Source organism: Patagioenas fasciata, chromosome 3 (assembly GCF_037038585.1).
Source record: "Patagioenas fasciata isolate bPatFas1 chromosome 3, bPatFas1.hap1, whole genome shotgun sequence".
Lineage (NCBI taxonomy): Eukaryota > Metazoa > Chordata > Aves > Columbiformes > Columbidae > Patagioenas > Patagioenas fasciata.
Genome location: NC_092522.1, coordinates 5,033,288 through 5,051,617, shown reverse-complemented (window position 1 = coordinate 5,051,617; position 18,330 = coordinate 5,033,288). Strand labels below are relative to the sequence as shown.

Here is an 18,330-nt window from a genome sequence, read left to right as displayed (position 1 = left end):
ATCTAAGTTAGTAACATACTATCAGTACTCTAGATCAAGTTTCTCAGACCAGTTTACAGCAGACAGATCAAGTACCAGGCCCTGGTGGAGCCACAGAACTTGCATTGTGAACTGCAATTTTAAGTGCTAAGGAAAGATGACGTGTAAAAAAGCACCATTGTTTTCTTAAGACTGTTCCATGTCAACGGGAAACAGAAAAAAACCTGGGTACACTGGAATCCCCTTAACTGTAGAGAATTTTCTTTCCTGCTTTTGTACTTTTAAATAATATGAACATACAATACAATTAGGTTATCACTGAACAAAATTTTGGAGGATTGAGCTCTAGCCATCAGGAAAATTAAAGTAATTGCACTTCCCTTCAGCATCCCTATGTGTTACAGATGCACTGCATGACCATTACACAGTCTGCTGTGCAAGCCTAAACAGTTGAGGGAAAGCTGTGTCCTATACCTCATGGTCTCAGTGTCTACTTCTGACAGATCACCATGCACGCAGAGGCTGATAAAGTCACTATTTCCACAGCACACAGACGTGTTACAGAATGCTCCATATTTGCTGGTTTTCTGTAGAGTGTGCAGCAGACATAAAACCAGGTATTTCAGGCAGTCAAGCAGGTCGATTTACTCAGGAAAAAACAATCAAGTACTGCTGAGGAGCTTTCCATTTTGTTTTGTTTTGTTTTTTAAACTCCCACACACTGTTTAATTGTGAAATACCTTGGCTATTTCTGTGTTTTCCGCTACCATGAACGTGAAGCTGATGTTCACCAGATCTGTGCCACTGCAAACACACACTATTCGTCCTTCCAGCTCATTTTCTGATTTTCCAACAGCCTCAAGTGCAGTTAGTATTTTGGGATCCTGTTAAACAGAATAAATAACTTGTTACATTTGCAATACTTTTGTTATGCAACGCAGTATAGTAAAGATGCATTCCCATCTCCATATACATTAACACCTTTAAACCTTTGCCAATCATCTTAAATGAGCACTTTCACTTAGAACTGTGTGCAAACCTGGAAAACAATATATTCTAACAATTAGAAGCATAATTGTGTGAACTCAGGAGTGAAGTATTTCAAATATATATTATAATGTTAAATTAGAAATAATAAATATTTTTATCACAAAAAAAATTAATCACTCCAAAGACTGGAAATAGAGGAACAGTATTAATCTCTAAGTAAATTATTCCAATCTAGTTAAGTCCATAGGTACTGAGAGTTATGATCTGTGTGACTTTTTGGCTGTTTCTGAACGACAGATCGTACAAGCTGGTATCTTGGCTGAGGGTCAAGGGCTATACATTTAATGGGCATAAAGAACACATTACCTATGTAAAGACAGAAGTGAAGTCTGAAGCATATTGGCATGGTTGTCAGCACATGAAGCATGGGGTTGTCTGCATCACCACTTCTCATGCCCCTTCTCTATGTGGGAAAGATTTTAGGCTATGGATTCCCAAGAGAATCACTAAGAGATAGTCATCTACAGTTAACACAGACACACTTAACACATGAAAGTGGAAATGCAGAGGTGTTAACAGCTATCTTGCTTCACAAGAAACCTTCTAAACTAAAGGCTTAGGGGAGGGAGGCCCACAATTCACTTCAGAAAATTCTATGTATTCCTTCTGAAGAATGTTACTGAAAAGATTTCCAAAGCTTTGGGTTTCTCCAGCTAGTACTTCTGTGGGTATTCTTCAAAATGGCAGACAGTGACCAGCTGCCCTTTCTGACCATCTCACTGGATGAAGAGGGATGCAAACAAAACTGTCTATGTTTTATGCCAATGGAGCAAGAAGATACAACAAATTTTTAAAAGACAGGAACAGTATTTGAAATACAAAACATTTTTCCAGATCCCTAAGACAAGTATCACAATACGCTGCTACAAAATAATTAAAAACTCCTGATACGTGCTTTTAACACCTGTTGTTCAGCTTTCAGTGCATTCTGGAAGCTGAGCACTGCACTGCATCAGAAAGATCAGAGGACAGAACCTTCCCACTGCAATCAAGCCGAATTACTTGACTTTACAACTTAATTCTTCATGCCGTGATTTCAAAATTAAAGCTGTGTTGCTGGAATTTTTTAAAGAAATGAACTTCATCCTCCATTTCACCTTCAGTTTAAATATTCTTTATTTAAACAAGACTATAAACTAAGTATAGAGTACCTTTGGTACAGCTCCAAAACGAACACTGTTGATGAGGGAGCATTCTAATACCTGTCCTTCCTGAAAGGGAAAAAAAAAGGTACAAGTTCAAAGGTCTGTCAGCACATGGCTCCATTAGGAATTGCAGCAAAAATAAACAACCTTATTTGCAAAACACTGCTAATTAACACTAAACAGTGTATTTCCCTTTTATATCAATTAATTCTCTCTTAAAGACCCCACTTCCGTCAATTCTAAAATAACAGAACTAAGGCTAGTTTTGTAAATAAACTAACACTGTATTTTAGATCTTTTTAAACTGGCCAGAACATACACCAAATGCTATAATATCTGATACATATTCCTGACATAACTAATATACCTTTCCTTCACTCTTCCAGCTCAGAAAAAAGCCGAATTCATCCACTTGGAAGAGACAGTTGCTTTCAAAGACAAAAGATTCCTACAGAAAAGAAAACATAGACCATTATTTTAGTCAGTTTGACAAATGTAATAGATTTATTTGCTGTAAAAATATTATTACATTTCTCCCCAAAAACCTGCCTGAAGAATTTGCTATTCCCAAAGCAATCAGAAATGAGAGAGGCAGGCTTTTATAAAACAATCATTTTTAACGATTTGTCTTTTTGCTGCCATTTGAGACATTGGGATGCACCCAATTACTATTTTCCTACTTCTTTGCAACTATAAAGATTTGTTTTGTTTAGTAAAAGCAGCAATTCTTACTTAATAAAAAACCTTAATGAAATGGAACTTCAAACACATTATTGAAAACTGAGTGCTTCAAACTACATAAAAGTTAAAAATACATAATTCGCCAATATTACCTCCAGGACCAAATGACATTTTATTTTAACATTCAGAATTAAGGAAGCACTTTTCTGTTAGACTATGACAGTATGCATGCCATGGGCATTTTGTAGCCAGAGTATCTGGCAAGCAGAGTTTGCAGGACATTGATCTGTAGAGAAATCAAGAAAGAATGGCATACCAAAGAGACTACACAAGGCAAAAAATCAGATTAGCTAAATGAAAAAAGAAATTTCCTCCACACACCTCCAGCTCCAATTAGCGGACCATAAATGAAGCTAAAAGGCAGGATAACGCTGTGCAGAATCAATCATTTTTTAAAGACAAAAAGGATGCAGGACTTCCTGACTTCCTTAATTGAAAAGCAACAAGCACGTGTGCAGGCTACAGCACTGCTTGCTGGTTCAGAGCTTGGTGCTTTATTCCATGTCAGAGACTGAGGTACCTTTCTGAAATGCCACGTCCTCTCCTGTGCATATAGCAAGGGCAGCAAACACATCAATATCCACAGCTGTTTTCAGAGTCTTGCATCCAGGACAATGGGAATTTAGGTAACAAAACCAGGTAAAAATTCTAATGCCCTCAAATCCATGGAGCACGGCTTTAAGTCACTAAGTCTATCCAGAACAGCTATGTATTTAAGTCACTAAGTCTATCCAGGACTATCTATCCTCTGCCATGGAACAAGGGCATGGGGTTGGCTAAGGTCACATTCCAGCCAGGTCTTAGCTTGATTTGACATCAGGCACGAAGGCAAGGAAGAACCTGGATCCACATGTAATGGCCTTGAGCCCTTCGAGATGGGTACAGCCAGAGGGGATACGTTGTGTTTGGGATAATTGTTCCTTTACCCTGGATACATTAATTATTGGATGATGTCTACCACTTCTGGACAACATTTTAGGTCCTCAAACAAGATTTACAGGTTTTAAGATCCGACAATTGCAGCTTTCCATCCAAATAGCAAACAACTATGTTAATTTTAGAGGCACGGAAGCTGAGATAGAAAGTATAAAGTTGCTACAGCTCAGTCTGAGCCAACACCACTAGGCATGAGTTTCCAGTATGAACTGCTCTGTTTCAATAGAAATGTAGCTAGCTATCAATCCAAATGAGCGTGTCTTAAATTTCCCAGAAAGATTACTCACATAATAAAAGGCAGGCAATTTTTTATCATTTATTGTGTTCCCATCTATCAAAAGGCCTTAGATATACCAAAAATGTTGTTTACACCAAGGTGTCTATGTAAACTGCACTCATGTTGATGTTCGCTCTAGCCTTGACTCTAGTAACCAAATCACCTTTTCTGCTGTTTGTCTTCTTGTATGGTAAAAAAAACCACCTGCCATCCAACCTTGTGTGCAACACAACCAGTAAGACCCCTATTCATGTCTGATTTTTATTTCCCATATTCTGCTGAGATAACTCTGTTCTAGACTCAGACCTTTTAGCAAACATGAAAAAGCTTGGATCAAAGTATATTTCCATAATTTTCATATATTTCCACAACATGAGTATTTTGTTAAGGTGGAGAATTAAACACAGAACTTCTATGAAAATTAGAAACCTAGATCTGAAACATTTTTCTTGAAAATTGCAAGTTTACAGGATTGGATCTTGCTATGTTTGCACACCATTTCTAAAACAATGGTCTGTCTCTTGTTACTACTACAACACAGTTAAATAATAGTCTTCGTATATCATAAATCTCATAATATCAAACAGCCACACCATCAAATGCTCACTGTTTACAGGCTACAGATCTTAACTTCTGAGTCAGTGTTCTTTTTACAACCCTCAATAATTCCTGTAAAATTGCAGCTAAAATATACAGTTAGTTACCTAAGTAAAAGCTTTTCAATGTGTTCAGAAGAGTCCCCTTTAAGAAAACAAATCAGGCTTCCACCCGTACCATAGCAGACCTGGAGCAAACTGTAGTGAAAACTGCAGCAAGCAATGCAGCTGCGTAATAGCACATGGATGAACAAACATTTTGCTTCACGGGTGGCAAGTAGTACCCCCTTTCTACAGGGATTTGGAAGGCAGTAAATTCAGCTGCAAGGAGAGACACTTCTGGTGCGACATCTCAGCCCACGTCTGCCCAGCATTATCTAGTCTTGCATGGGCATCTGCTGAGTACACCGTGCCAAAAGTGTTATTTTCTGAGATGTCTCGTTCTCCCTATCACTACATCAAGGACCTGGGTGCCTCACTGAGCATTCTTGATCTCACACCGGAATTTGAGCACTTCTCATCTAAGGTGCAAGAGAACAACCATGGGTCGTACTCCCTCACCGGGATCCTCACAGGCTGAGTTTCTGGAGCAATATTTCCTAAAGAAAAATAAAACTTTATGAACTTCCTTTACAAGAAATTCAATGTCCACTAGTATCTTCTTAATTTATCTGTCCCCAAAACTGAGAATACAGGGCAAACAACTATGCCTATCTTGGCAGGCCTCATGATAAAAAATACCTTTTACTTACATTTCAAAAGATAAGAGGAAAATACTAATATCCCTGAAGGCATTTACTGAGATACCTTAAACTTTCAGAGATTTCCTGTCCAAACAAGATTAATAATAGACCCTGATAAAATTGTTCTCGCAGGCATATCAATGCTGAATATAAGGTACACGTTTCAGCACTTTATTTTCAGCTGCCTGTATAAAATGTCCGGTTGTGCATTCCTTTAATAGATTTGGATTAAAGCACAGCTGAAAGCAGGATCATAGTAATCATATTTCAGATGGAGTACAGGTTGATTTTCTAAAGCAGATAAAACCACTCCAGATCTCAAATGACGCATTTGAATCAGAACATAAATGTTTTGTGTTCTCTTACTTCCCCTTGTGAGATGCAGGTCCTCAGTTTATATATTAAAATAAACCAAACCCAAACATATTCCCCCCGACCTCAATTTGACAGATGTACAAAAAATTGAAGGATTCACTCTGTTCAGTAATGTGCTTTATGAATCTGCAAAGATGAGAGCTTTATGGACGTTACAGATATTTTGATCCAAATCTCCCTTTCTCTTCCTCGAGGCTTATTTCTAATCAGAGGGATTAAATATATGTTAAAGTTATTTCTTTTAAAAGCAAAAATCTGTGTAGCAATAAAGTGTGTTGGTATTCCCTCCCCACACACATTTCTGGAGTTATTTGAAAGCTTATTTGTGTACAATTAAAACAAAACATGGAACATTCTGTACCATCTACCTATTTAAATGAGATTGGCAAATGAAATGCAACTGGCCTCTTACCTCTTCATATCTATCAAACACAGCTCCATCTTGCATAAAAGAAGGAACTGGCTTCTGCCAGTTAAATTCATAAGGTTTTGCCATGATTATAGAAGAGAAACCTGAAATGGAATGAAAAACCAGAGTTCAATTACTGTCTTTTAAAAGGAGTATTTCAAAGCCTAAGCAGGGATAAGAAAGTGACTTTCAGCTTTTTCTTTCACACAGAACTATTAGAAAGTCATAGTGCATTTCTAAACTGAGAATTTTCCTCAAACGAGTATTTTTGTTTCATAATTTTAAAATACATGTTGGAACTTAATGATTTGAAAAAACACTTACACTATTGCTTTAGCTTCAATATCTGCTACATCACTTCTAGAGTAAAACGAGGCTGGGAGTAACACAGGAAAACATCAGATCCACCACAGACAGATTATTTTCTAACATTCTAAATTGCATACTACATGAGCAAGCCACATTTTTCCTCTGTGTTTTATATTGCAAAATCCATTTATATTAAATAAAGTCCTCAGCATTTTCAGGGGTATTTTATGCATAACTCAAATTATAGATAATATCGAGGTCAAAATTCGTAAGGTAAAAACCTTTTTAGGGATACAAGGCATTAAATAAAACTACCTAGTAGTATCGTGCATCTCTGTAAGTTTAGCAATGTGAACAAAACTGCTGAGAGTATAATACAAAAGTCATAACATACAGATATTAGAATAAAGACTAACAAATTACTTAGTATCCTTCCTTTCCAACACCTTGGTACCTTCCTGGTTACACTGCTTTACACCAGAAAAGGTCCCAACTACATACTCTGAAACACTAAAGTTCATTTAATCTGAAGTAAAATTCATCTGCACTGTTCCTGCTTACTCATGCCATTTAGGACACACAGTATCTTGGTTATTCCTTTAGACATTGGAGCGGAAAGTCTTGCATGAGAGGGAGTACACTCAGCAGCAGTGAGATAAGACTGACTCACAGATGTCAGCAAATCATCCTGTGAAACGGTACATTTGGGATGAACACAGCACACGGTCACAAACATGTGACCCCAGGCAAACACAGTCTGACCCTGCTCTCATTGCCTGTCCTGACCCTGCTCTTGTCACCTGTCCGGGCCCCGTTCTGACAACTGCCAACCTTCAGCTCCTATTGACCATCTCTAGCAGCACGACACAGGGCTAAACGTAACCTGAACAGGTCCTGCTCCATTACAGTGCAGGCACCCAGCCCAAGCAAAGCTCGTTTAAGGGAGAAAAATAAAAAGCATATATAAAAGTCAAGGGAGAGAGCATGACAGTCTGCGTAATCTATTCTATGCAAACCATTTTGGTAGCGTTTGTGTACGTCAAAACTCTGAATAGCAGACTAAAATATGATTAATTAAATAACAATGCTTCCACAATGTTCTTAGACACAAATGTCTACTTTGACTGAACTTTAAACCCACAATAGATCCAAGTGATTAAAAAAAAAATAAATAAATTGTAGTATCCTCCTTCTCTGTCTTGTTTTCATTAGTATCAAAAATGTCCTAACAAGGAAAAGAACAGGAACAGTTCAAAGACTCTGTTCAACACCAGCTTTAAGAACAGTTACTTTTGACAGTTTTCTACAAAAAAAAAAAAAAAAAAAAAAAAAAAAAAAAAAAAGAAATAATCCTTACTACTATTAAAACAAAACAAAGCCCACATTTCAATACTTCCTCTATCTCTTTATCTCCTGCCCTTTTTTGGTCATTGATACAGGAATATCAAAAATATGGATCACATTTCCAAAGCCTTAGGAATAAGAGAAATGAATTCATTCTCCATAACTATCAAAATACAATTTGACAGTTATATATATCATCATTAATTGTTCACTTTTGTCGCAAACGGGATGAAAACTCAAAATAACGTTATCTGTACTCTCCAATTAAAAAAGAGGCTAAACAATATTTAAGACTACTCGCCTGTACTTTCCTTTTCCCTGATGAAGAGATGTTTCGAACAAAGTAGAGGACAAGAAACTAGGGCCAAGAAGGGACCAGGTACATTTAGTATCTTATTAAAAGTTCCCTTTTCTTTTTGCCAGCCCTGTGAATTTGGTTCTTCCCACTCTGTAAAAGAGTAATATCTTTCTCATGACAACCATGAGACATTTTGAGATCCTTCCAAATAAAGTGCCAAATTATCAAATTTTTATTATTTTTTAAAAAGACACTTATAATTTTAGCGTCTCTTCCAGTTTCGATCGCCATAGAGCTGCTTTTTGCTCATTCTGTGGAGGATGCTGCAAAATAGGACAGCCAGCGCACCACAATAGCATGATAGTGTCTTGTTCCGTACAGCTCACAGACTTCACACAGCAGCTCAGTATAATCACACCACCTTGAAAACTTGGTGCTTGTTCTTATAGCAAAGCTACGTTTGGAGAAATGCAGTTTCAGAAAGCTGTTTTTTGACTTTACATGCCTAGTTAACCACAAAACTGAAACCAGAACCAACACAATCACATACTACACAACAAATCCTCAAAGGTCTTGGAAAAATACCCCTTAGATTCACAGGACACTTTAAACCTATACACCTGAAGGGATAAACACTCCATTTTTATGGCATATCGATCATTCCCTTATCTGCTTAAATGACTTTTACTATCGGAATGTTCCCAAGAAGAAAAGTTACTCCAAATACGACAGGTAGCTCTTGCAGCAATATATGCTGCCAGCATGTCAAAGTCCTTCTGGGAAAAACAGATGCATTCTGTGCTAAATCATAAGAAATGTGATGACGCTTTTAAGACTGTGAAGAGTACTTCCACAGTCCCTAGCCTATACACATGGCCTTTACCCTTTTTTACTGACATTGAACCCCACACAGATGCAGATTTTAAAAGCTAGAAGCTCTGCAGCTGCTCTGAGCTACTGTATAAGACATGTCACAACATTCCATCCAGCATCTGACATTCCGAATCCTGGATGTAAAGAGCGCTTGAACAGACACTTATCTTTCAGAAAGACTAATTACCTTAGCACTACAAGCATGCACTTTATTACCAATTTGACCTTTGCTGAGTTCATCATCTAGTCACAGCAAGATAGCTCTGTAAAAATCCCTCCTTTACAGATCTCCTCCTTGTCTGGGTACTCACACAGTACAGTGAAGTTGTCTCATTACTTCATCGCTGATAAATTAAAGAGATTGAGATCTCCAGTGTCTGGTCCAATGCACATTCTTCAAAACCTTGCAGCCAGTCTGAGCCCTCCCCACTTTGCCAGCTGCCTTTCTGAAGTCAGGGGTCTGGGCCAGGACACAGTAGCCCGGCACAGAGCTCTGCCACACACACCAGAATTACAGTCCTCCTCCTCATTTGCATAACCTTGCATTTAACTGCAAGAAAACACACTTGATTGCTCATAATTTATCAGGCAATCAAGTTCTGTCTCAGGGACTCAAGCTCATTGCTATTTACCATCTTACCAATCTCTTCTCTGGCTCTGCTCTCTCACAGGTCAATACAGTTTACAGATGAACTAAGACAGATGAAGTGTGAGGGAAAGATGGCTTGAGCACACATAGCAAGGAGGCAGATGAATTGTAACAAACAAGATTTTAAAGCCATATGCTTTGGCAGCTGTGCAGAAGGTGAAGAAAATTCCCCCTGCATTTAGAAAAGCCCTTTTCGGTCTCTCACATCCCTACACTCCTCTCAAGAATCCATTCTTCCGTAACCCTGTTAGTTTTTAAGATCACCAAAATAAAATACAAAATATTCCCCTGTCACTCTTTGGAGCTCTGTTAGTCTTCAGAAATGTTTAAGCAGTTCAAAGAAAGTGAAAACCAAAATCAACCCCACCCACCAAACTCAAACAAACATGACATTCCAACATTCATATGGTTTCACCATGATGAGAATCAAGAATTACTCGCTTTAAAGAAATTTAATAACAAGGAAATGAGTGTAGAATCAGCCGGGAGAGAGAAGATCTAGAAACTAAATTTAAAGACAGTAAAATTTTAATTTTAAAACTTTTAAGTAGCTTTGAAATATAAAAATATTCTCACTGATATATGGTTCTTGAAGTATAAAAATGCCTCTGAATACATACCATTCACAAAAGCAGAAAGAACACTCCTAAATACACCTCAGGACTTAAATCACTGACCACAAGGGAAGAAGTAGGTGAAGCCTAATGCAGTAGTTAAATGCCTCTTGAACTATCTCCCTTTCTTTCAACACTGCATTATAAGACATGATCTAGATCACATGAAATAAAAAGCACCTTTTGAATCACCTGGAGTACCCAGAGAGTGAGAACACAAAATTAACCATATCCAGAATAGTATTATTTAACACAGAAGTCTTCCTCTTTTGTAAGCTTGGCTGTACTAAGCTAAACCTGGGGCGTGGGAGGCGGAGGGACTATAAATCCTGGTTTTTTTTCATTCTTTGACTGAAAGAAGGACAAGGTGTGGCTGAACAGGAGGAGGAAAGGATTCTGTTAATACAAAGCAGACAAATGTTTGGGGAAAGAGGTGATATTCTAAACTAACCCAGAGGGCTGGCTAGAGTGATGGATAGGATACTCCCTGGATCCCATAAACATCCTGTCAATGTTGAGACACTGTTGGAAAGGACGGCAGCATTCCTCAGAGCTGAGCCCCCCCAGTCTAAAACACAGTCACTCACAATTTCCGCAGTCTGCTTAGTCCCAAATATTTAAACAATACTTGTAATTTTTTTTTTTTTTTTTGAGTAATTATTATTTTTGCTTCTGGAATGAGTCACTATTTGCTCAGTGAAAAGTGAGGAGGCTCCACGCTCTGTGTTTGACATTTCGCCACTTACCTCTTCAAATCACACCACCTAAACCTGCACCAGTGACAGTGCGTGGGTTCAAGGGCAAAGTATAAGCACCCACAGTACACTATGCTGAGCTTACCAATCTCACCCAGGCATATATATTTTTCTCATAGGTGCAAGGAAACAATTTGAAAAATAATAAAACTAATATATTTCCCACTTTCCACCCTTCAAGTACATGTATTCTTCACCACTACTCCCCTTTGGTAAACAAGATTCTTCATAACAAAGACAATCAGATCTACATCAGTAGATATCCGTAACTTTTAGGTTTTATTATGGAATTCATCCTAGTCCAGAAAGTCTACCTGCAGTGTAGTGGATGTGAGAAACTAGCTGTCCGAGGCTAAACAGGCACTACAACACTGAAATTCTTACGAAAATGCCTCCTTTGTTTTTTGACAAGCCTCTGAAGCACTTTCATATGCAAATACTACAATAATTACAGAGATTTACAGGAAGAGAACTCAGATATTCATGCATTTAGTGCTCAGAAAATTTCTTTGGTCCTAAATGTCCGAGCATCACCATATACAAAACACAAAAATTTAGTTTCTACACTAGAAAGCTTAAAAGCTAAGTTTTAAGAAAATTTAGAAAATAAAAACCACTACAGTGTGAGTCCGACACAAAAAGTAATGGCGAGAGCCACACTTCTTAATTTCTGTGCTACTCACAATATACTGTAAAGCAATTCCAAGATTTCACAGCTCTCCAAGTTCTTCTACAGTCAAACTTTTTTGTTGTTAATTTTTTAAAAAGAGTGCTTTTTCAGCAGGTTATTTTTAAACACATTATTCCCACAGTAATACAAGAAACTTCAAACAGTTCTCCCAAAAACAAGGCCCAGAAGCAACAAAAGACATATAACAGAGCTCAGGCACTTGAACATGTCTTGTCCAGTAATGGTCTCATTTTCCATTTTGTCTCATTTTCCATTTCTTATTAATTGCTGGAATGCATTGGCACGCAAGGACTGCTAAGAGGTCAGCCCAAAACTACAAGTGGCCCCTTCTTAACTAAGCTCTTCTTCAGCATTTCACACTGGTTCAGTGAGCAGAGCTCTGCTTCAGGTTAAGAAATGAGTGATCACAGAATGGTTGAGGTCGGAGGGACCTCTGGAGATGACCTAGTCCAAGCCACCTGCTAAAGTGTCATCACCTGAGTGATCTTCATTCCATAACACAAGCTCCCTGGAACTCTCCCTGTTTTGTCGCATTCCAATCACAAACACTAACCGTCAATAAAATTAAGTTGTCTAAGAATGCAGAAGATGCTACAGTTTTATCTTCAGTCATGTACAAGTATTAGAGGTGTTCAAGATTTACTTTTAGCATAATGTCAAGCATCCCATTTCCTGGAAGCCATCTCCTCCCAATGTAGTAAGAAAGAATGTATCAGACTTCAATGAAAGCAATGGCTTCTGTAATAGTTGGCGAGATCTTTCTGAATGGTTACAGCATGTGCTGTACGTATACAAACTATCTTGATTTAACCAGCAGTGACTTTTACTAAGTTTAACTACTTCACTCTGTGGCTTTCAATTGAAGACAGTGTTAAAGGCTACTTCATGGAATAATTAAAATATCACAAATATGTAGTGTTTGCAAATGACTACTTAAGCCCAAATTCTCTCTTCAGTCTTGTAGAGTCTGAGACCTTGTATTAATTACAGTAATGAGCCCTAAAGAAAAGGGACTTCTCAGACTTATTAAAAAAAACAGAGTTGTCAATATGCTCTTTCGGCAATTAATATCATACTTGATTTCTACTGTTTAATCTGTAGCTGACAGATAACAGATCTTTTAAGTCAGTGAGTAGTGTTTCTCCCTTTTAGGTACACCTGTATGAAGCATTTGTGTCAATTATTTTAATTAAAATAATGAGTGATTTTGACATTTAGAACTTCAGTTTCTTCTTTTTAGCCTCATTTGGGGGCTTACTGCTCTAAAAGATCTCAAGCTGAAGTGATTCCTGTACTTGAAAGTGATGGGAAGATGTAAATAAATGTTTGAAATCAAAATCCTAAGAAAAATTCAGGTAGGAGATAAACACCCAAATGACCTCAAGTGAGCATCATTCCTCTTACGAATGCAAGAGTTTGGGGATCCAAGGACATAAAACCCCTGCAAAACTTCAAGACCAAATTACTAACTACAAATACAAAAGGCAACACAAACTTTCAAATCAGATTCGTATCAACAGTCTTTCAAAGAGCAAGGAAAAGTTCAGGAAATAAGACAAGCTAGTACCTCAAAGAAAAACAGAACAAGCTACAAATATCAGCTGCTCCATGACCATGTCCTGAGGACACAGTTGGCTTTTTCCAAACAATGACACTGACTCGGACCTTGTGTTAATAAAACGTAATGAAAGGTCAAGATCGCATTTTCGTAATAACTTCTAAATCTCTGTGTGTTTGAAATAATCCCTTCTATGGTCTGGTACTTTAGTTCAAATTTTATTAAAGTTTTTACATGCCTTAATACGAGTTTGCTCAAAATATACAGATATTTTAAAAAATAATAAACTGTGAGGAACATAGATATTATTTTAAAACCTAAAATTAAGCAAGTGACTTAATTTGCAGGGTTCAATTCTGACCAGTTTTCTACGTGATTTTTGAGAATATAGGAGTGAGTCACATTGCTGGCCTAAAACTTCTGACAAAGTAAAGGTCATGATCTTTGGCAACCATTCCACTGGTCTAAAATGCATTAATATCAAAAAAGTGCATTTATTATTTGACAGTTGGCGGTGTGTTAAAAGTAGATATTTGTTGAAAGTTTAAATTATCTACAAATTTCTTGGTAGCCTGGATAAAGCATACAAACTACAGTCACCATGAAGATAAAGGGGTTTTTACACTTTTTTAGGTATGATTGTCATTGTGCAATTTAACCCATGGCACTGGTCAGAAAATGTTTGTATCTTAGGAACCATTAGTGCAGCTCAGATTTCATGTAAGCACCCACCTTTCACCTTAGAGATAGCGGGTTTTGCACGACCTTCTTTAAACAAGAGAAGATAAAATGGAAAGAAAAGCCAGAAACATAGACCTAGTATCTGCATTTCATCAGTATGCTCTTTCCTTCCTTGCATTTGATACCCTTTTTTCTAACTTTCCTCACCCTTTACTTCCCATTATGCTGCTCTACCTAATGCCTGGTTGGAGCACACTGCAGCTCCCTCTGAGCTTTAGTGTTAATGCTTGGTTGGTTTATTTTTGTGCCAACAAACAACCAACAAAAAATAACCCACCAACAACCCAAAACCACCACCACCAAACCAGAAAGAAACAGAACATACTCTCTTTAATAAAAGCTCTTTCTCCGATTCCTCCCAGTCAGCATCAGGAGAAGAAACACTCGTGGTGCTCATGGTGTGCACTTCAACATTACTGTGCAAAGAGCAGATCTATGAATTGGAATGACACTTAACAGATGGAGGAAAAAAAGTTAATCACGAACTGCCTGGCATAAACACCATTTTATAAGCTCAACTTATCTATTCTCCTCATTCCTAAACACTCTACCTGTTGTATGCAGAAACAATATTCATTAGCACACAGCCCTTGGGCTTAGCTGGGAGTCAAGGGATGTGGGTTACAGTCGATGTTCGGCCAGACTGCTCTGCAGTCCTTAGAAGGCCATTGGGCCATTTCCCATTTTTCTTTCCCCGCCTCTAAAAAATGAGGTCAACAAGACTTCAGATTCATCACTTCATGATGTGATTATTTATCCATCTAGAGAGTTTGGAAGCACTGACAAAAAGGTGTCCCAGAGCTAAAAGTTATAAATGTTATACGCCTTTAATCGCCAATAACATCCAGTATTAACTCATTCCTAAATACCTGGTCATTTTTCTGAAGATGAGATTGCCGCAGCTCTAAATACAATGTATTACAACTAGGCAGGGCTAAAAATAAAATGCTGCCTGTAATTTGGAAATCCAGAAGCCCTCTTTCCAGAAGGACAGCTGTCCAAATATGGACAACCATGCCTGAGATATAGCAGGTTATCAACTATTTATAGCTTTGATTTCCTAGAGATTCAAGAGGAAAAGCAACTGGTCACAAACTTTAAATTATTACTGTTACTTCATTATTGTAGGTAGGTGGCAGAGTAAGCATTTCTTGTAAAGGTGTTTCAGCCAGATTTCTTTTTAAATGGCTGTTGTGACACTGTCCAGAAGCTCTAAAGGTAACGGAGACAGAATAACAAAGATTTTGCAGGTAATGGGACCAAGGATAAAACATAAATGTCGTTATTCCTTCAGCTGATAAGTTCATAGTTAACTACAAACAGAAGAAAGGGATGCACAAAACCTGGCATCTGTCTCTTTTGCTAATCCTTGACTCGGAGTAACAGGGCAATCTGCATATATGTTTCTATTAATCAAATATTGAAACCACTGTCTTGACATTGTGCTGTTTCCTGTCACATCAGTCATTATTGAATTGACGGTTGTCTTTTCAGGGTAAAATGAGACTGTGTGAGACATCTGATAGATCAGTTTATCTGATAAAAGAGTTCAGAGTGCTAATACACTCATTACTGAGGTATTCAGTTGTTTACACTACTTGAGAATAATGTCCCTAAAATGTCTGAATATTAATATATCGCTTGTTTAAAAAAAATGGACCAAAATCAGGCATGTCAACTATTAAAGAGAGGGATGGGAGAGTGTTCCAAGCCAGCAGCCTCTCCAAATTTTGGCTTGTTCAGCTATTCATAATATATATGAAATTCGCTGGACAAAAGGAATTTCAACTTTTGTACTGTTCCAAATGGATGATTCAACACAGTACTCCAAAATGAATTAAAAAAAAAAAAAGTGTTGGTATGTAACCTATTTGTCCAGTATGGAGACTAAAAAGAGAGCCAGTCTGCCAGTCAAGAGTGCTGGCATGGCATGCTGGCATGCACAGCCAATTTTGAACACTTATTTGACATCCCATAATAACCAGCAGGCTTTACAGCATGCTGAGAGCTTCAATTTATTCAGATTTTTCTGAACCAACTGGAGACAGAGTCAGGGGACTTCCTTTCTGTAAACTCCTACCATTAATATGCAATTCAGTGTTGAATAGTAGGAAACAGAAGGAGGGAGCTGTTATCTCTTCAAGCCTCCTCATCACTGCTCTTTATTGTCACCTCCAGCTGGGACCTCCACTTGTACTGAGGTGGAAAGGGACACGTATTATGAGGATACCTTTGCCCTCATGGCAAGACAGGTATACTACAGAACATGCTCTGGCAGGCAAGAAGAAAAGCAGTGTTTTCCCTTCTCTCCATGGAAAGGTGAGAGTATGCACATCATGCTGGACTATGAAAACATTCTTGATTCTGGACAACTATTAGGGGAGAAAGAGACATAGCAGATGTGTGGGGAAGAGCACAAGAATTAGAAAGAGGAGGGGGGAATTAACAACAGAAAAAATGCAGAAAGCAAGAATGGGATGTCTGACACTGATGTGGGCCTTGGCTGAATGATAATCTTCTCAAGTAGGTCAATACAACCGAGATGAAAAGGGAAGGTGGCAGCTTTTTCACAATGCTGGAAAAGAACAGTGGATAGTTTGGAATAACTGAAATAGAAACGGTTTGGGGTAGCACAAGCAAGGCTATTTTTAGAGCTTATTCCAAGTATGAAGCTAGGTTTCTGCAATAAGGCTAGAAAGGAAGGAACAGGATAGAATACACTAAGGAAGACCAACAAAAGAAAATGCCGCTGTCTATGTGTATGCGGCAAAGAAGAAAGAAGTGGCAAGAACAGTGTCAACATTCCAGGCAATAGCAGAGTGGGGTGAATTATTGTGACAGCTCGGGAGTGGGGATGGCAGGGCTCCCAGAGACGAGGAGTTCAGCATTTCCTCGTGCTGCAGACAAACCAAGGGTGAAACGCCTGGGAAGGTGAAAGAACTGATTCAAGTTGAGACGGTGGAGGTCAAAGGTAGAGTCATCTGTTTGGAAGATATCAGATGCAAGAGAAATCAACAGATGCAACTTGTTACATTCTAAGGCATCGGATAAAGGGACCCCAGCACAGACAGAGAGAAAATGTTTTGCCATTTGCACTGGCTGCAAGTGCTGAAGTGCTCCGTGGTGCTTGACTAACACTGACACTATACACTCTGGCCCCCTACAACGTAGTAACAAGCGGCACACACACTCACTGAATATAGTGTCCATCAAAATCAAGAGCAGTGTTACATGCAAAGCATAGCAGACACCACAGAAAGTGAGGGTAACATTTTTACATGTCTAAACCCGGCTTTGTTTCATATACCACAATCAAGCATTTCCAGCATAATACTCACCATTGCAAAGAATGAAAATTTGGGCCCAGCAGCCCTTTCCCATAAGAAAACTGGTCAGCTAGTTCAGACTGTTTTTCTTCTTGTCACATACCTATTAAATGCTCCAGACTGTTTAATGTGATAAAAATGTCTAGACTGTTTTTTGACTGAAAGCTTAAATAGAGTTCTTTGCCCTTGGCTAGCAAACCCTTTCACTCCTTTCTTAGTAAGCACAATAATGTGCATGCTGGACTTCTGCACACATACAATACATGCATTTCTTGTATTTTATAAATCTGAGATTTTAGAGATAAGCCCAGGGAAACGTGAAGAATATGCACACAGTATACACATACAATACTACATAGTGTTACTTTGCAAGGAAAAAACTGGAGCTTACTATGAAAGTGTGAATGTTCTTGAGGAAAATAATAGAAAGCACTTCTCACACTCCAGTGAACAAACAGAAAAATAACTGCAGAAGCTCTGTTAAGATTGATAAAGACCAAGATTCTTTGCTGAAGCAGGCAATAAAGGTAGAGTTTAGGTGAGAAATCCCAATGGGCACATTAGAAAAAGTGTCACCAGATGTGAATTGGTGCATTCAATGCTTTGTGGTCCCTATCTGCCGTCAGTCTTTAGCAGCTGCTTATTTTCGTATAACAAAACATCTGATATAATTATAATCACTCTAAACTTAGATGCAAGCGCACAATTTATAATAAAAGTATCTCTGGCAGTGAGATTACCCAGCTCAACTGCTACACACCTTTCAGCTCTTTCTTCTTAGGCTCTATAAATCTGCATCTGTGGAGTGGGTCATGGTAAAGGAACAGGTGCACCTGATACTTGTCAGCATGTGCAACTCGTGTGTTGGAAACTAAGCTGCATACCGTGGAAAAAGCTTGAGAAGAAACACTATCCCTGGAC

At 38.2% G+C, this 18,330-nt stretch overlaps 1 protein-coding gene across 13 annotated transcripts in view; it reads right to left on the bottom strand.

The window, feature by feature from the left end:
- PLCB4 (phospholipase C beta 4) overlaps window positions 1–18,330 on the bottom strand; it is a 183,742-nt gene that overhangs the window by 76,651 nt on the left and 88,761 nt on the right. For 12 of the 13 annotated variants that reach the window (XM_071805675.1, XM_065833746.2, XM_071805674.1 and 9 more), the window contains 4 exons: window positions 6,255–6,355; window positions 2,542–2,622; window positions 2,181–2,240; window positions 720–863 (listed from right to left, as the gene is read on the bottom strand). In XM_071805675.1, the coding sequence (XP_071661776.1) occupies window positions 720–863; window positions 2,181–2,240; window positions 2,542–2,622; window positions 6,255–6,338 (369 nt within the window). In that variant the 5' untranslated portion in view covers window positions 6,339–6,355. Of the gene's footprint in view, window positions 1–719; window positions 864–2,180; window positions 2,241–2,541; window positions 2,623–6,254; window positions 6,356–9,386; window positions 9,406–18,330 lie in introns of those variants that run through there. The other variant, XM_071805672.1, reaches the window with a different exon arrangement.